This window comes from Peromyscus californicus, unplaced genomic scaffold, assembly GCF_007827085.1.
Source record: "Peromyscus californicus insignis strain IS unplaced genomic scaffold, ASM782708v3 Scaffold_3__1_contigs__length_106647218, whole genome shotgun sequence".
Taxonomy (NCBI): domain Eukaryota; kingdom Metazoa; phylum Chordata; class Mammalia; order Rodentia; family Cricetidae; genus Peromyscus; species Peromyscus californicus.
This window is the reverse complement of record NW_026294551.1, coordinates 50,176,961-50,199,722: the sequence shown is the minus strand read 5'-3', so window position 1 is coordinate 50,199,722 and position 22,762 is coordinate 50,176,961. Positions and strand designations below refer to the sequence as shown.

Genomic DNA, 22,762 nt, shown 5'->3' with positions numbered 1-22,762 from the left:
ACTGGCCAGGCAAGTGAGAAGCCCCTGTGACTGTCCATTTCACAGCCAGCACTGCCCCTGTGCCCCTTCCGGGGATGTCCAGTACCACCTGTTAAGATCCACTTTGTCCTCCCAAGTCCAGAACCAAGCAAGGTCCCATCCAACAGAGTATCCTTTCTGTCTCTGAGGCTCTTGGTGAGGTGCAGCCTGTGACCCTCAGGGGACCCTAGAGTTGGACACCCTCTAGCCCTACTCATATTCCAGCTGCGCCAGAGAGGCTCCTGGGGAAGCCCATCATCGTCAGTAGCTCCAAGAGACCAGCCCCTAACCCAGGATGCCAGGCCTCCTCCAGCTAATCCCATCCTGTTGACGCCAGAGTCCCCAAAAGGCCAAATGTAAGAAATGGCCACATTGCTGGGTGCGGTGGTGTGCCCCTTTAAACCCAACCTGCTCTACGAGCATCCTCCCCCCCCCACCCCCAAGAAGGAAAAGAAAAAGGCCACACTGCCCTTGGGAGCCCTCCATGCCTTAGGCAACCTCAGATACAAGGCCAAGACAGAGTGACCTTGAAGGCTCCTCCTGCTTAGTTATCCAGAACAGTCCATGTGGTACTCAAACCTGTCCCCCAAGCCACATTCACCTGCCTTAGCCTCTCCTGAAGCAGCAGTCAGCTTAGCTGAATTCTCAGAAGCACAGACTCCAGGGCCAGACCATCTGGGTTTAAATCCTAGCTTTTCTACCTTCCCTGCTGTGTGACCTTAGGAAAGCTACTTAACTTCTCTAAGGTAGTTTCCATTTTTATGACTTGATTTTGCTTCCCATGACTGTTAGGGGGCTTGAGCAGGTTAATCCATTTGAAATGTTTAGAACAGAGTCTGCACATGGTAGGTACTCCATACATATCATATGGGTCGTCCCTGACCAAAGTGGGGCAGGATGCAGCCCCAGCCCAGACAACTGACCTTTCGGTTTTCTTTTCTCTGAAATGAGGCGGATACCTGGAAAAGCAGGCCCTAGAGATCTGAAGGGATGTACCACACTGCCCTCAGCCAGTCCCTCTCAGAAACCTGGTCCTTGTGTGGAGGCCTCGGCACTGGCTCCCTGTGGGAGTATTTCCCATCCAGCACTTGGCAGCTTTCTACCCTGGTAATTATAGGGGCTCAAGAGCCTGGATCTGGGTGGCTATGGCCAGGAAGCCACAGCCTGGGGACCCAGCCCAGATGCACACACACATTCTCAGACCAACCCCTGCCTTGTCCTTCAGGACCAAGCTGACCAACACATCTGCCCCCTTCTTAGCACCCCAGTTGCTGATTTAAAAGGTGGCCAGGCATCCCAACACATCTTCACTGGGTATGTTCTAACTCACATATTGTGAGCCTGCTTCTTCAATATCATCCTGCAAAGCTAGGCCATTAATATCCGGACAGTCGAGGGTGATTTTTGGCTGGGACCATGTTGGTAAGGAGCCCCAGCCTGGAAGTCTTGGCCCTCTTAGGAAAACCCCTTCCTTCTCAAGAGACCTGCCACAGACCTCCAAGAGCCCTGAGGATGCCCCTCCTCATCAAACTCCTGCCAGGGTGGGTGGGACCAGCCACTGGCCTGTGGTTCTACTCTATCATTTGGGGCTGCCTTTCCTGGAACCAGACTCAGCCTTAGCAATTTAGGGACACTGCATAGCCACTCCTTTCCAGCTCAGCCACACAGCCCTGGCCTGGCCCGGCAACTCCCCAGATCACCAGGGGCCAGAGACAAGGTGGCCACAGCCTTATCTTGACCCTCAGAGGTGTGGGCGGTCTGACCATCAGAGGTGATATGAGGCCGAGGAGTGGGGTAGAGAACACAGGGAAGAGATAAAAGGCCTGAACCGTGTTGGCTTGAGCCCATACACCCTCTGCTTTCTGTGTCCTGCACCATTGGCCACAGGGCCTGGGAGACTTCTGCCTCCATATCTCAGAGGGACATGGGGCAATCAATAGCCAAGGACCAAGCAGGTTTGGGCTGAGTTGGCTTCCAACCTCCAGGGCTTTGCCTGGGCTCATATTGTCAACCCAAGTCCCCCCTGGACACCCACACCAGTTGTCCTCACATGCTTGACAGAAGCCACCCCCTTGCCCAGGCCCTCTCAGTCAAATCCTGATCCTTGCCTGGGAGTCTCACTCAGCAGCGACACAGAGACCACAGCTGGGTGCAGGGAGACCTGACTAAGGTCTGTTGCTGAGCTGAGGGCAGAGGGGAGGTAAGAGACCAGAACTGTGTCCCCTGTACCCCCAGATCGGGCAGTGCCTTATCTTGGCCTGCTCACTCCCACCTAGCCAACAGGAGAGGACTGAATTTCGAGCAGACCAGCTCTCTACTTCACAGGATCTCACTGCAGGGCCAGGGCTGCCTTATCCACAGGTGAGACAGGGAAAGCCACCACAGTGCCCTCCCGAATGCCCTCCTAAATGCCCAGAAGTGGCTCCACCTGGGGTGAGGTGATTCCCCATTGTCCAGGCTGAAGGCTGACTGGACAGACAAGGGCCGGCTTGCCCCACTTCCTCTCCTTTCCTTCCAGGAAATGCCAGCCCAGAGGTTCATTGTGCACCGTGGCCAGGATAAAAGGGCAGAATCCACCAAGCCATGGCCATAGAGGGCCAAGCCTCGGCACATGTCCTTTACGGTCCTCCCCTCCGTCCAGCTAGCCAGTGCCCTGCCCATCCCAAAGAAGGTGTTCTGGGGCTGGCAGAGCTGGATCATCTAACGGCTACCCAGGCCTGTGCCAGCCTCCCATGTACACTGGGATCACAGATATGTCAGCCTCTTGAGGCTGGAAGGAGATAGTGGCCCTGTCGAGGGGATATGTACCATGATGGAAGCAAAAAAGAAGGCAGAGCTATGTATGTGTGGCTCAGCAGGTAAGGGTGCTGTCCCCGAGCCCGATGACCTGCATTCGATCTCTGGCATCCGCATGGGGGAAGGAAAGAACCAATTTCCACAGGTCGCCCTCTGAGTTCCACAAGCATGCTATGGCACATGTGCACATAGGATAAATAAGTGTAAAATTTTAAGTTAAATTAAATAACTAAAACCCAGAGCTGGCCTGGGGATGTAGCTCGGTTGGTAGAGTGCTTGCCTAGGGCAATGAAGCCCTGGGTTGGGTCCCCAGTAAGACCTAAACCAGGGATGGCGGCACACACCTACAATCCCAGCACTGGGGAGGTAGAGGCAAGAGGATCAGGAGTTCAAAGTCATCCTCAGCTATCTAGCAGGTTTAATGCCAGCCTGGGCTGCATGAGATTCTGTCTCAAAAAGCGGGGAGGGGGTCGCTGGAGAGATTGCTCAGTGGTTGAGAGCACATGTTGCCCTTGCATTGCAGAGGACCCGGGTTCGGTTCCCAGCACCCATATAATGACTCACAAGCATCTCTAACTCCAGTTCCAGGGTATCTGATTCCTTCTTCTTACCCCGCAGTGCGTGAGGCATATGATGTACATGCAGGCAAAACAAACTAAACAAAACAAAACAAAAAAACCTCATAAAATAACTACCTCTAAAATTTTTAAAAATAAAGTAAAGATCCACAGGGAAACAGAGGCCGGAAACTGAAGTGCCTGGGGACCATGACTGATGGTCCTGGGACGGGGAGGTCCAGGGAGAGCCAGGACCAGCAGACAAGCATTTCTGAGACCAAGTGCCCACAACACCCTTAGAGTGGCACAAGAAGGACAGAATCATTAACTATAGATTCAGGGATCAGAGACACCTTGAGTCACCCAGCAAAGAAGGTGAGGTCTGGCAAAGCCAGTGAGTAGCAGGACATTTAGCCCAGGAGCCACTCAGAGCCTGGGGATGGGACCAGGATTCAGTGTGCCTCCTTTGTTCTTATCTCTGTCTATCCTCAAGATTTCAGGCCCCCACACCCAGGCAGAAACAAAAGCCACTTCCTCTTGCTGAAGGCTCTGGGGAAGGGTGAGGGTCTCCCCCTCTCCAAACAGCTCCATCTATCCACAGCAGCCTCCCTCTCAGACCAGACTGTGACCCGCAGCCCTTGCAGCCTTCCTGCCCCAACCACAAAATGGGACGTTGAGGCCTAGTCAGAGCTGAGAGGGGCCCTGGGTACTTCCTTGGAGAGGTACTGACCTCTGAGAGGTCAGCAGTAGAGGGGCTGGCAGGAGGAACAGGAAGAGCCTTGAGAAGGAGACAGGGGCATGAGGCTGGACGGCTGACCCTGAGTCACCTGGCATTCCAGGACTCTGAAGCTCACCTGGGCACGGCTGCCAGACGGTGCTCTGGTCACCACACCCAGATCACTAGTGGGGATTTCCCCACAGTGCGGACATGGCCAGGTGAACTATCAGGACCAGGCTACCCAAGGTGGCAAGGACCATGTGTATCCTCAGGGTGACCATCTCTATCCAGAGTGTCACTCAGAGAGTTACAAGACCCTGAAGTGTGGCTTGATACCCTGGGCCTCAGTTTCCCCATACATCTTCCCTAAACAGACTCAACTAGACAGAGGAACAAAGAGCTAGGAGGAGACTGAGCCCCAGCCTGGCACCACAGCTCAGGACCCAGCCCCAGGCTCGCCTGGCACCACAGCTCAGGACCCAGCCCTCAGGCTCAAGGGAAGCTCGATGCCTGCCAGGCTTGTGTTCCTGGCGGGGTCCCTGTGCTCATCACTCCTTCTGGGCTTGTGTTAGTGAGTGGTTGCCATGGATACTGGTCTCAGCTTCTTTGGCAGAAAAGGACTCCCCCAGGGCAAGGCTCTGTCTCTCCTCACCAGCCCCCACAATGACAACCAACTCCAGGTTGGGGAAAGTGGCACAGGCTGGATCAAAGGGACAGAAAATAGGTCTTGAGAAGGGCACAGGTGCTCCTAAGAAGTTGGGGAAGGATGTTGGTTATCAAATAGTCACTCATCAACCACAATTAGAGCCCAGGCCAGCAGCCCTCTCTGGTTGGGCCTGCTTCCAGGAGCCAAACAAGTATGACCGTCCTTGGAAGATGGGAGCCAAGGGGCAGAGGTCACTCTAGCTCCAGGAAGCAAAGCCAGAAAGGGAACTTTCTTCCTGGCCTGGAAGCCACAGGTGCCTCGGTTCTCCTTTTCCCTGTCCGTACAAGAAGGTGGAGGGAAGGATTTAGACCAGGTTGCTGGGCTCAGTGTTATCCAAGTGAAGCAGTACTGTTGGAGCAGAGAATGGGGACCCAGCCCTCCTCCCCAAGTCTGAGGCTGGCTGCCCTTAGGGGGTTCCCATGGGGATGAGAGCCCATAATTACCTGGATCACTGGGTGGCGCTGGGAATGCTAGCATAGAGGCAGAAGCCACTGGAGTTCCCAGGACAGAGACCAACCCTGGTGCAGAAGGGAGGGACTCTCACAAAGGTATCCCAAAGGACAGCCTGAAAGGGACTGTCATACACAGAGAGAATGAGGAAGGACATACTGGTTAGGGGCACAGCTTGGGCCTCTGCATGAAAGAGCAGACAGCTGACATTTCGTGAAGCCCTCCCAGGTATCTGGCCTCCACCCAGGTGCTGTGGGTACATTCTCATTCATTCCATACCACCCGAAGTGGAGGGAGTACTTGGCCCATAGAAGCCTCAGACGATGGCGGCAAGGTCACACAACTAGCCAGCTGGCAGACTGATGCAGCTGGATACAAACTCTAGTGGCAAAGACTCTAACCCTGCACTGTGTCCTCCTGCGACCCCTGCCACTGTGAGTCTGACCCCGGCTGTGTTGGTAAATCCAAATCATCCAATGACTTGGAAGATGATACGAAAAGAAATGCAAAATATCCCAGAATAACAGAACAAATCTGTTGGACAAATTTATTAATTAGGGCTGGAGAGACAGCTTGGCCTGGTAAAGTGCTTGAGGCACGAAGGCCTGAAGCATGAGGACTTGTCCTCAGAATCCAGGGTGTGTGGGGGGGTGGGCGGGGGGGGGGGGGGAGTCAGGTCTCAGGCCACTGAGATGATTGGAGAATAAGGGCTTTTGCTGTCGAGACTAATGACCTGAGTCCAATTCCCAGGACTCCTGGTGGAAGGAGACCGTTCCTGTTAGTTGTCCTCAGACCTCTATACCCACCCACATATAAAATAAATAGTTTTTAGAAAGCCAGGCTCAACAGCATGCAATTGTGCTTACATGTGCTTATAATCACAGTTCTGGGGAGGAAGAGACAGGTGACTCCATAGAACTCACTAGCTAGGCAATCAAGCCTAATCAGCAAGCTCCAGGCCAAAAAAAAACCAGAGTGGACAGTTGCTGAGGAACCACACCTGAGGCTCACTGCTGACTTCCACACCCACCCACATTCATATAGACACTCCCAGGAACACGTCTCCACATGTGTACACATACAAATGAAATATATGAATTGCACCTGTTTCGTTTTTGTCCGAAGACCAGACATTTTGGCATTCCTATTTAGCTGGCATTATACTCCTCTGGACAGAACTGGCTATGCTATGAGAAAACAGAACTGTACAGGAGAGATGTAAAGAAGAGCAGGAACTCCCCATGCTTTGATGAGGTTGCTGGGGCCAGGCTGTGAGGTTCTTAGGGGCCAAGTGGGCACAAACATCAAAAGTGCCCACACAGCCGAGCGTCTGTATGACTGCCTCTGACCCAGCAGGGCCAGCAGGCGACAGGTGGACTCAGGTCCTGGCACAAGCCCTTGAAAGCCACAGTGGTCACCATAGAGATTGTAAATATTCCTAAAAACTGAACTCGGGGGCAGGGGGGAGGGAAGGCCATCATAAAGAAAGGGAGGCAGGCTTATCCGGAGAGGAAATGATGCATGCTGTGTTGGGGTTGGGGTGGGGGTAGGGCACACAAGCTCACTCCCTGGGCAGGACAGTGAGGGATGCACAGCTCAGGCAGGGGTGTGTCTAGAGCTTTCCAGGCCTTCCTCCCACAGACTCTGGCCCCCCTAATCAGTTCACCAGAAATCGGCTATCTCATTCTCCCACTCTGACCCAAGCATTGGTGGAGGTAGATAACCACCACCACCACCACCACTTCCCTGAGCCCACCTTCCCCTCTCTGCCCCTGGCCATGTTCCTCTGAGAACCTCAGAAGTGGTGGTCTGGGGCCAGAATAAAACAAGTTGGAAAGCGTGACAGCATTAGAAACCACACCAATATTTCCCACCTAAGAGAGGGAGAGAGAGAGAGAAGAGACCTCTGTCCAGGCCAGGCTGAGGAGGTCTAACACCTGCTTTGCTGATCATCCCTTGGGCCATCTTGGACAGGGCTGTCTTTGGACCTGGGTTCCCCCAGCTGGGCAGAGCCTGTTTTGCCAAGTGGAGGTCCTCCATGTTCTCTGACTTGTCTTCACATGGTGGCACCTAAGATCTTGAGTCCCAGGCAGCACATTACATGCATGGTGGGTTGGCACCCTTGAGGGTACATTATGCTCTTGCTCACCAGAGCAAGGGAACAGTCTCTTGGGACAACCTGACCCAAAAGCTGATGCCACTGGCACCTACTTCAAGTCCACCCACTCACCCCACCCCCACCCCCGTGGAGGGCCAGAGAGCCAAGGGTGGGTGGGTGTGCAAGCGAGACTGAGGGGGCAGTTTCTGCTCTCCAGTTAGAGTTCTTACCTTCCACTTGACACAAAACTGTTCAACACAGGAAAAGACTGAGGCCAAAAGAAGAGCACCCATGTACCCAGGTGGCATGTGGTTTATGCCAGGGTTCTCTTTTCCTGATCATCCCTGAGTTTTCTTTAGTGTCAGGCAAAATACCCAATTCATCCTCTCTCTCCTCCTGTTCCCTCTCCCCTCTCTCTCATTAGGTCCTAGGCTAGAACGTTAGGTCCCCAGAACTGTTCTCCTCCACAGGGAGCCCCGAAGCCAACCTGGCCAGATTCTTTTCTTTTCAAGGCTGCATTATTCTCATGCAGGGCCAGCTCTAGGACAAGTCCCTACCTCTTGACCCCTGCGAAGACAGGGAGAGAAGCCAGCAGAATAGAATCCCAGAACCACATCCATCCTAAGAGGCCCAGGATCAATCAATTCACAAACGGAAGCAGACCTAAACACGAGCTGAAACTGGCCCAAGGTCACACATCAAGCGCATTCAGGATAGAAACCCAGTTGTATCCGTCTCAGTCCCAAACCTGGGGTTGATTCCCAGAGATGCGCAAGGAGCATGAGGCTCTTCTCTTTAGAGCCCCCCCCGTCTCCCCGCGCCCCCAGGCCTATGCCCTGCCCCAGGCCCCAAGCGCCGTGGAGCAGAAGGAGGCGTCTCCAGGCCTCAAGCCAGAGCCAGCTGCAAACCGCATCCTCGGTCCCCAGGCGGCGTGGACCCGCCCCGCCCCTCCCTCGGCTCCCCGCAGGCCGGAGCCTTTGTCAGCCACGCGCTTGCAAGCTCACACACACACACACACACACACATATCTGCGCCGCCACGCGCGCACACACTCGGGCTGCCTGGCGCACACCCGCAAGGGGCGCACACACTGGCCGCACGCATGCAGGGGGGGTGGCGGCGGCCGAGGAAGGAAGGAACAGACGGGCGGTGCACGCACAGACGGCCTGGGCTAGGGGAAGAGGAGGAGAGGCCCGGGAACCTGCGACTGCGGAGGGAGGGGGCGCACAGGCGAGAAGGCAAGCGGGACGCAGAGGAGACTCCGGGAGGACAACGGGTGGGCCGTCAAGGGCCAGCGAGGACTCACTGGCTGCTCCAGGGGTGGGAACTCCTCTAACCCCTGGCACGGGGAGCGTGGGGTGCTCTAGATTGGACCCGTAGAACAGGAGAGCATCGCTTGAACACAGGGTCCTTAGGGACTCTCTAGAAGGCTTGCATCTAGGGGGCTGGCAACCAAAAGCTCCCTAGGATATCTGGGGTGGAAGGGCCCTGGTCCTCGGGCTCGATGGGGCACTTGCTCACCTGCCACGGTGTACCTGTCCAGATAGTTGAGCACGTTGCCCAAGCTCAGGATGGCAGCGGCTGCCCCCCGCCCTCGGCCCAGGCTGGCGGGTTTGGGTTGCGGCGCGCCGGGGCCCTTGGCAGCGGCTGCGCAGCCCGGGGTGCTGGGGATGCTGGGGAGTCCGGACGGGACCCGCCTCACGCTGCCGGACAACGTCTGCACCTCTTCGTCGGCGGACACGACCCCAGAGCCCCCCGCGCCCCGCGCCCCGCAGCAAGAGCTACCGCCAGTCCCTGGCTGCGCCCCCCGGCGCCGGCGCCTCCGCTCGGCGTCCGCCTCCTCCTCCTCCGCGCCGCCCGCCGCCGCCGAGGCGCATTCCAGGCACATCATGCCGGCCGGGGCCGGGGCGGCGGGGGGCGCGGGGGGCGCGGGGGAAGCGAGGCCCAGCCCGGGCCCGCTCAGGGCGTGCACGCGCCGCGGAGCCGCCGCTGCACCATCCCGGCCCGGCCCGTCGGCTTCTGCGCTCGGGCTCCAGCCCCGGCTGCGGCGCTGCTACTGTTCAGTCAGACGCGCGGCCGCGGCAGGCTCTGACAGCTGCGGCCGGCCCCGCCCACCAAGCTCGTGCCCAATCACCTCCGGGCTCAGGCCACAGCCCCGCCCCGCACGTGCTGCCCCGGGGGGTGCGGGGGAGCCTGGCCGCAGAGCCCCACCCGCCTGACGGGGGCGCAAGTCACGCAGGAGCGGTGCGGCCGCGGAACCTGCGGGGATCGGGAGGAGATTGCGGGGGAACTGCGGCACTGATCGGGATTTAGGTGAGGGATGTAGGATGCCCCAGACCCTATCAACTTCCACCCTGTCCTTGCGGCGGGAGAGGACCCCTGCTGAGATCGTGGGAGGCCCACAGCACGAACTACGCATTTGAAGAAAAAGGTCTCAGATGGTCGAAACAGGGACACCTGTTGGAGAGTCGATGGCTCCAACAGTTACCTTGATTCAGTCAGTTTAGGTCGGGCTGCCTAAGAAACACAATTGGTGGACCCAAGATGCAGACCTCATAAAAGGCACATTGCTCTTCTCTCCAGAGAAGCAGCTCCAGGCCATGATCTACCCTGGGCCCATTCCTGTGTGTGCACCCTGGCCATATCCCTAAACTCAGATCAGAGCTCATGAGAGCCAGGACTCGGATTAGAAAACCAGGAGTGCCTCTGGTGCCCCACACCTGTAACCCCAGGACTCGGGAGGCTGAGTCAGGAGAGATCCTGTCTCAAACAAATGACGCGGAGAAGAGTTGGAGCAGGAAAAGCCTCCCACCTGAGGGTACCATCTCCCCAAAGCCCTTAGTGAAAGTTGGAAATCTAGCCCAGATCTGCTCTGGTGTATGGCTTAATTCTGGACAAGACCTCTGCCGTCTTTCTGGGCCTGTGTTTCTAACTAGGGGAAGATGGAAAGGTAAGAGCCGGACTATCTAGAGACTAAGAGTTGGGCAGGGGGTTTCAGCCCGCTCTGGAGAATGGCTGGCTAGCTGCTGTGTCCAGAATGGTCTCCACTACTTCACCAGATGTGGCCTGGGTCTGAGGGGCTCCCCTGAAACTCTCTCATTCATCTCTTTGGGGCTTTAATTAAAAACAAAATCTATGCTGTCCGTGGAAGTACACTCATAATTCCATCATTTGGGAGGCAGAGGCAGGTGGATCTCTTTGAGTTTAAGGCTAACTCTGAGGTTCCAGACCAGTGAGTCCAGGGAAATAGGTCTCTAAATAAATAAATATTTTAAAAGAAATAAATTAAAACCCAGTATATCATATTCTTCCTTGTATATGCCAAGCAAGCCCTTGGTTCCATTGAGAGAGAGAGAGAGAGAGAGAGAGAGAGAGAGAGAGAGAGAGAGAATAAGAATTAATTCAGACCCTCAGAAATCTAGTGGTTTCTGTCTGTGATTCCGGGTCACCAGAGTGACCCATCATAAACAGACGACTAGTCAATGGTCTGGTTGGTACTGATCCAGGGCTCTGAAGTCATCATCTAGGCTGGGAGCTTTCGTGCTATTGCAGGCTGCTCCAGAGCCCACGTCCACAACAGGAACATCTTGTGAAGGTGTCGGCCACAGTGAGTCACGGCATAGCCAATGGATGACAAAGCATGAGGTGCACACACACAAACACACACGCACACACACACACGCTCCACTGTCTTAGTGAGCAAAGTTAATCCCCAAGCTGGTGTTTCTTGGCGCCTTCAAGGTGTCTTTTAAATTCTGTGAAGTGACTAAAAATATGCTTCACTGTGTTGAGTCTGAATGACTGTGACGGGAAAACAGATTTCATTCTGAAAGTTGCCTGCTGCCTCTTTCCAGCTGGCTGATTTGGGGCCCGAAAAGTCAGTCAGGGGGAATTTCAATGAGTGGTCAGGGATAACAGATGATTAGCAGACCCAGAAGCTCCATGGGGCTAGAACTGGGACCCCCACAATGATCCCCAGAACTGTGGGACGGTGCCAGATAAAGGACAGTGCCTGCTGTCCCGCTGTGGACCTGTGAAGGAGATTCCATCATGGCTTTGTCCTCTACCCACGCTGCATGTCCCATCCCTAAACTCTCACCCTTTCATAACCCTGCCCAGGGAGGCAAGTTTTGGATCCATTGCCCTTCCTCTCCACCCCTGGTTGAATTCTAGAGCAGGGAAAGTGGGCAACTTTTTGGGGCCAGGGGGAAATCCTGTTTGCCATCCATCAAGCCATTCATTGCTACTCTGAGGCTTCTAATTTAAAGGCTGTTTCTGGAGTAAATCCTGTGTAAGATCAAGGGTTCCTATCCATGGGCAGGGTGATAGAAACAGCAATGTCCTTTCTGGCTACGTGGTTGTGAGCAGATGAGGGCTTTGTGAGAACCGCAGCATCCTGGGACCGTAGGTCAGGGGGCCTGTGGGATGTTGTTTGGTTGGGGGGGGGGCATTGAGATGGGGTCCTGTCTGTCCCAGAACTCACTTTGTAAGCCAGGCTGGCCTCAAACTCACAGAGGTCTGCCTGTCTCTGCCTCCCAAGTGCTGGGATTACAGGTATGAGCCACCATGTCCGTCAGACCTGTGGGTTATCATTCCTGCTTCTGTGGTAAGGAGATTGAGAAGCCCCTGGGAAAGAAGCAATCCACCCGAGGTATGGCTACCGCCAAGTCAGTACTTCCTGGTTCCCCACCACTCTGCCCACAGCTTCTGCAAGACTCTTTTCTTCTGGGCATGATGGGAATCTGAACTCCACAATGGTTCCAGGACCTTCTGATGTTCATTCATCAGGTCTAGACTGTAACTACCACACATGAGATAGTACACACCTATAATCCCAGAACCTGAGCAACTGAGTCTAGAGGTTCACGAGTGTCAGGCCAGTGAGACCTTGTCTCAACAACAAACTCCAAAACAAATGAGGCACAGAACATTAGTGCAGTTACTCCAAGGATCACTATATTTGGGAAACGGTGGGGTAAACAGAGACATTTCCTTATTGAGAGACCTCTCAGATCCTTTGCTATGAGTGTGCTGGCTAATTTTATGTGAACTTAACACAGGCTACAGTCATTTTGGAAGAGGGAACCACAACTGAGAAACTGTCCCCACTAGACTGGTACATGGGGCAAGCCTATGGTGCATTTTCTTGATTAAGGACTGGGATGCGCAAAAGCCCAGCCCACCATGGGTGGTGCCATCCCTAGGCAGGTGGTTCTGGTTGCTATTAGAAAGCAAGTTGATCAAATCATAAAGAACAAGCCAGTAAAACGTGTTCCTCCATGGTCTGCTTCAGTTCCTACCTCCAGGTTCCTGCCTTGAGTTCCTGCCCTAACTTCCTTCATGATGGACTGTAGTGTTGCCTTTGGCCATGATTTTTTTTTTTTAATCACAGAAATAGAAACTCTAACCAAGACCATGAGTACATACATTATGAGTCTCCCAGAGGCAGGGAGAAGCTACCATATTCCCACAGAACACTCTGTAAGGCTATGTGAGAACGTAGAATGAGTACCATCAAGGCTGATGATCTGGATGGAGGTCAGTCCTTCTCACCTCTGCCATCCCCACATGGTAGAATGTCCCTGGCTCAGGCTGTGGTAGCTTCTCTTGTCACTTGGCACACTGTTTGGGCAGCCTTCACTTCCACATGGGCTCTCAGTGACCATGCATTTGTTTATAATACCCTGACCCCCACCTCTAGACCTCCTCACTGCCAAGTTCCAGGTTCCCATACATCCTCCTAGCAACTCCACACACACCTTCAGCTCAGCATATCCCGAATGGAACTCACCATCCTTCCCTCAAGTCTGCCTCTTATCATAGCATCAAATCTCCTGACTCACAACGACACCAAGGAGAAACTCTAGGGGCCATTTGTTACTGTCTTACTTGAACCCCTTATTTAGCTATATAGCCAATGGGTCTCACTTTCAATATTCCCCATTGCCCACTGATATACGTCAGATGTCTCACTTGGACTGCCTGCTCCCACATCCACCTCCAGGCTTTCCCCTATGGTGATTGTTACCTGCGACCCCATCACTGCCTGGCACAAAACCTCTCCTTGGATCTCTCAGTGGCGTCAACAACCCTTCCTGACCCATGTGTTTCTGGCCTCACAGCCTCCTACATATCTCCAGCACACTCTCTCATGGTAAAGGATCTGAGAAGTCCTTCCAAGGACACAGAACTCCCAGGATTGACATTCAGATTCTTCCTGGAGCCTGGGCAAGTGGCAAAAATTGGCTCATTTGTTTATAGTCCCTGTCTGCCCTTTACCAGAAAAGCCTTTGGTCCACTAACACAACGATGGTTCAGGACCATGGAGAGCGTCGCATGCTCAAACCCCCACTCCCCCCTGACCCTTTAGTTGGGCTCTGCCTACAAGGCTTTCTAGGCTAGCTTCTATAGCTGGTCCTTCACAAATCCAGCACAGGCTTGACTTCCTCATGAAAGCCTTCTCTGACCCACCTGGATGACCAATCATTTCCTCCTTGGGGCTATTTTGTAACGTGTATATTCCTCCATCACGCCGAACTCATTATTCTGATTATGTTTGTTTGATTCAACCACACTCCACCCCCAAAAGACATGAGCCTCAAGGGCTCATGCCCTGTCTGATTCATCTTCACCATCCAGTGCAGAGGAGGTGCTTAGAGAATGTTTGTTGATTGAATGAGCAAATGACATTTAGCAGGTGCAGGAAATATGTGTTGATTTGTATTGTGTATCTGTTGCTCTGGGTGACTCAGAAACCAGCCAGATTTCAATCCTGCCGCCTGTAGAAAAGGCATTTTCTCCTTAATGACACCCCCCTCCATCCTTGGAGCAGCTTTCCTGCAGGTCACTACCCTAGCTGGGGAAAAGGCATCCCTACTCTGCTCCTGCTGTTACCACACCGGAGACTCACTGGAGTCTCCCCAATCTCCCAGCGAGGGGCCTGCCACATGAGTTTTACTCTGAACATTTCATCTCTGCCTCTCTCCTGCTCAGAACAGATGGCTCTGAATCCCTACTTATACAGAAGTTCGTGTTCCATCATTTGAACATTTTTTTTTTCCGAGACAGAGTTTCTCTGTGTAGCTGTGGCTGTCCTGGAACTCACTCTGTAGACCAGGCTGGCTCTACTCAGAGATCCGCCTGCCTCTGCCTCACAAGTGCTGGAATTAAAGGCATGTGCGTCACTGCACATAGCTCATTTGAACGTTTTGTTTTGTTTTGTTTTTTTCAAGACAGGGTTTCTCTGTGTAGCTTCGGAGCCTGTCCTAGAACTCGCTTTGTAGACCAGGCTGGCCTTGAACTCACAGAGATCTGCCTGCCTCTGCCTCCTGAGCACTGGGATTAAAGGTGTATGCCACTGCCGCCTTTAATGTTTGAACATTTTTAAAACTTTCTAAATTATAGATGCTTCAGTCACCTTGGGTCATGGGCTGAGACCATCAGAAACAAAGAGTCTCTGGAAGGACATTGAATGGAACCTCTTCCTCACTCTGTGAAGAGGCCAGTGGCCTGCCCCAAATCATTGCAGTAGATGCTGTCACTATTTTAAGAAGGGGGGGGTGCTTTTTTCAAAAAAAAATTAATTGTTTTAGTGTTGGAAATCAAATGTGGGGTCTGCTAGGAAAGCACTGTCACCGAGCCATGCCCCTGGCCATTTGGTTTTGATGATCAGAATTAATTCATTCCTCTTCCTAGCAGCTTTCATGGCTTCCTGGTCTTAATGGAGCTATGAATCAAGGCACAGGCAGAGGATCCAAGCTAACCCAACTGGACTGTTATGCCTGGGGCATTAAATCTTGAGTAAGTGGGAAAACAATAGGAAAAAAAAATGTCTGGAGCTCTGAAAAATTAAAAGATGAGGTTAAAAACTCTGGCTCTTCAACCTTCCTATCAATTCAGTGAGCTCTTCCTCCACAGCCAATGAGTTCTTTGCCTCCTTAAGGGTAGTCTGTCTATCTCTGCTGCATGCAGCTTCATAATCCAAACTGCTGTGGCCACCCAGAGGAGCCAGTGCAAACCCATCCTCTTGGCATTGGGGTAAGTCATGGCTTCAACAAGCACCATGCTTCTTGTCAGACTCTCTGATAGAACCTTTGTGAGTGAGCTCACTACCTCAGAAGCTGACCCAGACACAGCAGGAAGTCACTCACCCACTTAGAGACAGACAGGTCAATAGCTAGTTGCAGGGGAACAAGCCAGGTTCAAGGTGCGGGGAATTTAGATGCATGCTCAATCCTCCAACCTTCCTAGGTTGAAAGGCGCCAACCTAGAGAGCAAGCTGGCCTCATGGACACATGCATAGGCATAGGCAGAAGCATCTTCCTGCCAGGATGTCTCCTGGAAGCTGAGTCATTAGCACGGGAAGTGAGCAGGGTCGGAGGACTTGGGGATGTCTTGCTGAATAGCATTTTCACTCCTGTTGACATTCCCAACAAACAAGTCCAGAGTGTCAATAGCCAGGATTACCCAATAAGCACCCTTCAGGCGATAAAGATGTATTCTGTTTACTATGCTCCGCAACTCTTTGTAGTGAGGCACTGGGGGCCTCTCACAGGCTTGCACCTGTGACCTCATCTACTGGGACTAGTCCCCAACAGGGAGGAGGTAGGACCTGAGGGAAGCTGGGGCCTAGCCTGGCTGTAGATGAGGTGTGGCCTTGTCCTCCCAGGGTCCTTCAGTCCCAGAACTCTGGCACTCCCCAAACTCATTTAGAAAATAATATCCTGTAAATCCTTGGCTAAGCATCGGGTCTCATTGAGTCCTGGGAACTCAAGCTTCAGAATAAACTAGAAGATGTGACCCCCAGACTAGGGATGAAAGGTACAGTGCTGTGGCAGACATCTGAGGCCCTCATTCCCAGGCAATTCTGCCACCCCTTCCCACCGATGGCATGCATGCCTCCTCAAGGGCCACTCTACATTCATCCACGAATCACTATGTGCTTCCTGTCCCATTCCCTCCCCCCTACTTCTGTGCCCCCTGCCTAGGGTTCCTTTCTTCCACATCTCTTGTCCCAAAGCCACCTCTAGAAGGTTTCCGAGCCATGTGACCCCTTTTCTTATAGGAAGTATGTCTTCCTTGGCTTAGCCCATGTATTTCCTGTCCTGCTTTGGGCTGTGAGGTCCAAAAGGTCCAGATAAGCTAAAGTCTGATTTATTGCCCCACACCTTGATGGGACCTACTGCTATCTGTCAGTTTGCAGACTTGGCACAAATGACATCTCTGGCCTCCTTCCCCAGCCCCTGGACTCTGCCCGTTGTCTGGCAGCTGAGTATCACAGCAGCATGGATACTAGGTTCTGACCCTGGAGCTAGCCTGTGAGAATCACATGGGACCTGGGCTAGAAACCTGCATTTGGTGCCTCTCAAATAGAGCTATGGAATCTGCAGCTGAAAGGCAGGAGGTGGCCCTGATCTCCCAGTCCATGAGTACTGAGAGCAACATGGCTGCCTCCTTCTCAGAGAGTCAAACTCTCCACACCAGTCCGTTTCCTTGGAGTTTCAGGGTGGTTGTTTCACTTAAACTCCACATGATGCCAACTCATGGAGTGGGGGCTTTTGTCCCGGAGATGCCTGCTCCTGAGGAGAGCTGAGCCTGGGGGCAGGTGTAGGCTGAGCTGGTGAATCTAGCTCCAGGAGCCTGTCACAGCCAACGAGGAACAAGGAGGAGCCCTAAGAGGCAGGCTAAGAATGTAAGGGCAAGGAGCAGCGTTGAATGCTGGGCCACTGCTCTGCCCACAGATGCTGGGAGGCAGGCACAGCCTGGCACAGCCGAGGTGGCAGTGAGTGAGTGAGTGATTGCCTGGCTGGGCTCCGGGGGAGGGGACAGAAGCTGGGGTCATGGGCGGAAAGAACATGCCTCCCTGCTGCTGCCCGCCTGGAAGCTGTTGATCTCCTGTGGGGCCTGCTGAGCCCAGCTGCTCAGAACCCAGTGCCAGGCATGGGTCCCACAGAGCCAGCCCTCCCCATGGAGATGCTGGGGTCAAAGCATAGGCTGGAGAGAAGGAAGGCTACGTCCAGGAGTATGTGTGAACAGTCATGTGAGCTGCCCTGCATGTGGCTCAGAGGCAGCTGCCTCTGCGATTTGCACAGGCTTGAGTGGGGTCACACACCCACACCAGCAGCCACAGGGAACCCACCTCCAAGACCACCTCTCATTCAGAGGATGAATTCTCACAGAGGGGTACCCCTGCCCTCCCCGCCCCCCCGCCCCGTGCCTTTACAAACAGGAGAAGCTGAGTCAGAGTGAAGGACTCATGGTGGAGATACCCAGACACCAAAGCTGAGCAACTTCCTCAGGGACCCTGTTGTCGAGACCACCGTGAATCCCGGGCCTGGCCTGCCCGATGTCCCCCTCCCCTCCCTGCAGAGGCTTCATGAGGCTATAAATAACAAGATGGGTCTACGAAGCCCTGAAATCTCAGGGCTTTGCACTGGTCATGCTTTAATAAGGGCCTGGCCTCCCTGCTGGGTGCAGACACAGGGCCCAGCCTCCCTGGAGGGTGGTGACAAGTCAATCTAGCCAGCTCCTGGGCCCTGGCAGCTCCCTAGCAGGGACTGACTGGACAAGTGGCCAGTGTAGCTTTGCTGGAGTCCCTGAGTCACAGCCAAGATGGGTGGGGCCACCAGGAGGATGTGGGTAGGATGGAGCCTGCTCACTGCAAGATGGACTCAGGGCTCCTCTGCTGGGGTGCTGGTGCTGGAGGAGAGCAGGCCTTGGCTCTCAGTGTTCCTGCTGGCTACGTCCTTGCTGTCCAGAGTTCCTGTGGGAGATAGAAGATGATCAGCCAGCCCAAAGGAGGCAGAAGAAGCTTTGAGACCGGGCCTAGGGACAATCTATTATAAATCCATGAGGTTCTGTTTGCGTAGTAAATCCCCAATCAGACCCCTTCGCCGCCACCCTGTGGGTTTAGCTCCTATCAGCATTGTACAGAGCATTCTGGGACCTCTCTGTCTCAATCTGGCACTCTGAATTCTGTTCTCAATACAGGAGCCCTAGGCATGCCTTCCCAAAGCAGATCAAGCCCTTGGGACTCCGCTTCTGCACACCCCCACAGGGGTTCCCCTCTCACTGTCAGTGAAGGCTACAGTCCTTTGAAGGAATCCCTCTGTTCTCTGCTTCACTCACTCCCCTCACCATCCCCCTCCCTCCTGCTACAGTAGCACTGGCCACCTTATCAGTCCTCAACACTTCAGGCACATTCCCACCACAGGACCTTTACACTGGCTGTCCCCACCTCCTAGAGCCCCTTCCCTACAGTTAGCTGCTTGGCTCACCCCCCTTTTCCTCTTTGCTCTTTCACTCCAATGTCACCTGTACAATGAGGACCTCACCATCTGTCCTTGTTAGTCCCTTTCCCTGTCTTTTGTCTCTAGAGCACTTACATCAAACATTTTCTCTCTTACTTTTTCCGTTTCTGGTCCACTAGAGCATTAGCTCCGTGAGGGCTCAGACTTGGCCTAATTCTGTCTCTCTCCGGCATCTGCTACCTTGCCTGGCACAGGGCACGGGGCATAATAAATTCTCTGCAATGAGCTGTCCAGAAGCACAGGTAGTCGCCAGTGCTCCAGGCCTCAGAAGTGTTCAGCCCAGAGCCTGGCAGGGCACAAGGGGTGGGAGTACCTTTGCCAGACTGCCTGGCCTGGGCCTGGTCTCTTTCCAGGTGCAGTGCAGTCAGTAGGAAGCAGCCACCACCCAGCACGATGACGAAGGTACAACACAGGAAGCTGTGTTGCAGGCTGAGGAAGCGCTGCAGGTAGGAGTTTGGGCGCCCAGTCTGCAGGACACTGGAGATCTGCCAAGAAGAGAGGGGTGCTTGCGAGGCCCCAGGACCTTAGCAAGAACGGGCCCCTCCCCAAGTTCACCACCACCACCACCGCCACACACACACTTAGACACTCCTTACAAGTCCGGTGAGGTAGGGGCTGCCAGCATCTCCCAGGATGTGGGCCACGGTGATCTGGAGCGCCTCTGCTGTGCCCCGGCACCTAGGCACCACTACCGACTGCAAAACACAGAAGCCCCCCGAGGTAAGCCTCCAGCAAGGGAAGAAAGGGCGCCCCTCACCCCATCCTCCTGTTCCCACCTGCCCAGAGGGTGGCAGGCTAGACCAGTCAGAGGATAGATGGGAGGGATCACTGACTTCCAAGTCCTGAGCCCCACTCCAAGACTGAGGCCCCTTGGGGTCCCAGAGGCCTCCCCAGGACAGGGATCGTAGGCGGGTAGCATAGCACTGAACAGAGACACTGAGTTTATACTTGAGCTGGGCCTGTATCGCTGTGACCACAGTGGCTCAGGGCTCCAGACATCTGTGCAGGCAAGTGTGACCCGTGCAGGGCAGTTGGTGCCAATGAGGCTCACACAGCTCCATGCAAGAGGGTATGGACATCAAGAATGTGACTTCTGGAGTCAGACAGTCTGGGGTCCACTCCCAATCCCTACCCATTAGCTGTGCGTCTTTGGGCAAGTCACTTCAGCTTTTCCTGTCTCCTCTCTAAATGGGATAATGATAGTACCCACCTTGAGAGCTATGCTTAGTGTCATTCAGCTTTATACTCAGAAGCTTCCCATGAGCATCTGTCCTGCTGGCACAATGCTCTGGGCACGTGTGCCTCCTGCCTGGCAGGCATTCCCTCATTGGACCTACTAAGGCAGCACTATTTATCACTTAGGACTTACCTTTATTCACCCCCTCTATGAAGCCCTCTCAGGTTTGGAAGCCTGCCTTACACACACACACACACACACACACACACACACACACACACACACACACACACACACACACACACACACGGGGAGGGGCAGCATAGTTAAAAGAATGTATGCTCCCTGGAACTGGAAAGGGTCCTTTCCCGGGCCATTTCCTTATCTCTCATACTGTATTCATAGCAAAGCCCCTAATTTCTCCTGTGTCCCTGGAGTACCACAATACACAAGGAATAGGGGAGCCTAGTGAAAATCTGCTGACCAAGTAAGACACATAGAACATTCTGGAAGACTAGTCTCAGGAGAAAACCTGCCAGCTCAGAGCTACGCTGCACTATGACAGCAGCAGAGGAAAATGCTGCTCTGGAGTCTTGTCCCCAGGACCTCGGTGTCTATTATCTGAACCCACCCAATAATAATAATAATAATAATAATAATAATAATAATAATAGCTAGCATTTAATGACTGCTTCCTGCATGTGTTTTTATATATCAACTCCAACAAGCCATGAAGGTGATATGATTATTTCCTGTATTTTATCGATGGGAAAACCTTCGCAGAGCAGGTAATTAAATTGCCCAGAGCAGCCCAGCCAGGAAGTAATGGGCCCAGACTGGATGGCAGGCCTTTCCCTCCAGGGACTGGTCTCCTGACCCTCTGCTGTTAGTGGTTAGGGGGAGCTGGCAATTTCAGCCATGTTGATGTAGTAGACAGTAAGACTTAAAAACACAGAAGTAGGCCACGGTAGCTCACACCTTTAACCCCAACACTCAGGAGCAACAGGCAGGTGGATCTCTATGAGCTGGAGGCCAGCCTGGTCTACACAGAGTTCCAGCCTAACTAGGGCTATATAGTGAGACCCTGTCTCAAAAAAAAAAATTAAGAAGACAGGCTCCTTAGTGGTCTTTCCTTTGGGCAGGAGAATCAGTATGTGACAGAGAGGGGTCAAAGGGGAAACAGGAAGGTAGGAACCCAAAAATGTGATTCTGGATTCCAGATCCCCACCAGACAGACCCAGGAGGTCTGCTGGAAAGGGGTTCGTGGGGTGGGCAGGGCTGAGCTGGGAGTCACTGTGGGCAGTCAGATGGTATGGGGGTCACTGGGGCCAAGGTTCTCTCCTCAGGTGGTTAGAGAAGCTGGGCCTCCTGCCATCTCCAGGACCTGCCAGCGCTGGAGGAGGAACTGACCACAGATCTGTACCTTCCCAGGACTTCCTTCTCACCCCATAATTATGTGATTAGTCACTCGTGGTTCTGGGGAGCTGGCTTAGCTTCCTAAACAGGGGCCTCAAGTATCCACACAGGTCCATGTGGGGCTGGGGCTGCTCAGACCCTCGGAGTAAGGTCCCTGCAAGCTCCGTATCTCTCAGTATAGGGAGACACAGGTCCCACCTCCTTGCTTCTTCTGGGTGTCTATGGCTCTCTAAAGGCTGGGTCTAGCACAGCACCTGGCAAGCTGGGGGGGTGAGTAATTTTGAAAATGAGTGGCTTTTGGGTTTCCAGCATTCCAGGTTCACTAGCTTCTGAGACAAAAACACCTGTGTTTTGGCTCGCCCTTCTCAGAAAAGCAGTTCCCTTTATAGCCTAGGGCAAAAGCAGTGCAGGCAGTCACCGCCTGGCAAAAAGCTGGAGGGACAGTCACTAAGGACAGATTCCCTGGCAGCCTGCCTTCCGTACTCCTCAACTCAACCCCTGTGACCAGACCCTCCTGAAGGGTGATGCAGTCACTCTCCCAGCATCTTTCTGCTCACAGCTGGGAGGAAGGGTGAGCCACTGAGGACCAGCCTGGGTGGGGCAGCTGGGGTCTCCTGGAGCAGATTTAGAGATGCACTTTCTTGGTCTTTCCAAGAGAAAAGCTCATCTAAGGCACAGCCAACCCAGGAGGAGATGCAAAGGGAAAGTGTAGGAATTGGGCTCCTAGGAGGATGGGTAAACTCAGAGATAATGAGAAATTTGTGAGGAACATGCAGGCTAGAGAGAAGGCTATGCAAATCCAGATGCTGCGCTGAAGACTACTGGGTCAGGCCTCTGTGGGAAGTCCGCTGGCAATGCATTTCCTGTACCCACTCTCCACCCACCCAATCAGACGCTGAGGCCCATGATCAGTGACAAGCTCCCCCAAGCTTGACTCAGACAGAATGAAGAGTCAGAGCCATTGGAGCAGGCAGCCCTGAGGCCTCCCATCTAAAAGGAGCCTGAATTCTCCCTTGGGGAGAGAGCAGTGTCCTGAGGCAGGACTGGTGGGGACTGGATGCCACCTCCTCAGGAGCACACAGGGCACATAGGTTTTAGCTCATTGCTTCCTTGTGGTCTGGAGCACAATTGGGGGGAACTACTTCTCCATCTATTATACATTTGAGCACAGAGAGGTCACATGAGTTGGCCAAGATCTCTCAGCTAGTGAGTGGCAGGGATGGGCATGAAAAACAATTGCTAGAATGCTCCTGACCGAGTTCTCCTGTCTACCCTCTCCCCTCTCACCCATCCTCAGGCTCCCCAGGAACCCACAGTCTCTCTACCCTGTTTCCCTGTTAGATCCTCTTGGTTCTCTCCCTACTGAGAGCTGTCCATCTGAGTTTCTCCCACTACAAAACCTCTCACAGCACCCGGAAGAGGAGCTCACCTTCCTGCTTAGAAGCAAGAAGCCAGTACAGGGGTCCTTCCTCTTCTTCCTGCACAACCTGTCCCCACATAAGTCATTCCCCTGCCCT

At 53.7% G+C, this 22,762-nt stretch overlaps 2 protein-coding genes across 3 annotated transcripts in view; both read right to left on the bottom strand.

The window, feature by feature from the left end:
• Positions 1 to 9,255, bottom strand: part of Spns2 (SPNS lysolipid transporter 2, sphingosine-1-phosphate) — a 38,243-nt gene extending 28,988 nt beyond the window's left edge. Inside the window, exon 1 of one of the 2 annotated variants that reach the window (XR_008222208.1) lies at positions 8,865 to 9,255. Coding sequence is in view for 1 of the 2 variants with exons in the window: in XM_052756212.1 (XP_052612172.1) it covers positions 8,865 to 9,234 (370 nt within the window). In the remaining variant the exon portion in view is untranslated. The remainder of the gene's footprint in view (positions 1 to 8,864) is intronic. The other variant, XM_052756212.1, reaches the window with a different exon arrangement.
• An 8,524-nt stretch (positions 9,256 to 17,779) lies between these two features.
• Positions 17,780 to 22,762, bottom strand: part of Spns3 (SPNS lysolipid transporter 3, sphingosine-1-phosphate (putative)) — a 55,015-nt gene continuing 50,032 nt past the window's right edge. The window contains exons 10-12 of the mRNA XM_052757608.1: positions 19,249 to 19,347; positions 18,966 to 19,137; positions 17,780 to 18,105 (exon numbers count right to left, since the gene is read on the bottom strand). Coding sequence (XP_052613568.1) covers positions 18,014 to 18,105; positions 18,966 to 19,137; positions 19,249 to 19,347 — 363 coding nt within the window. The 3' untranslated portion in view covers positions 17,780 to 18,013. The remainder of the gene's footprint in view (positions 18,106 to 18,965; positions 19,138 to 19,248; positions 19,348 to 22,762) is intronic.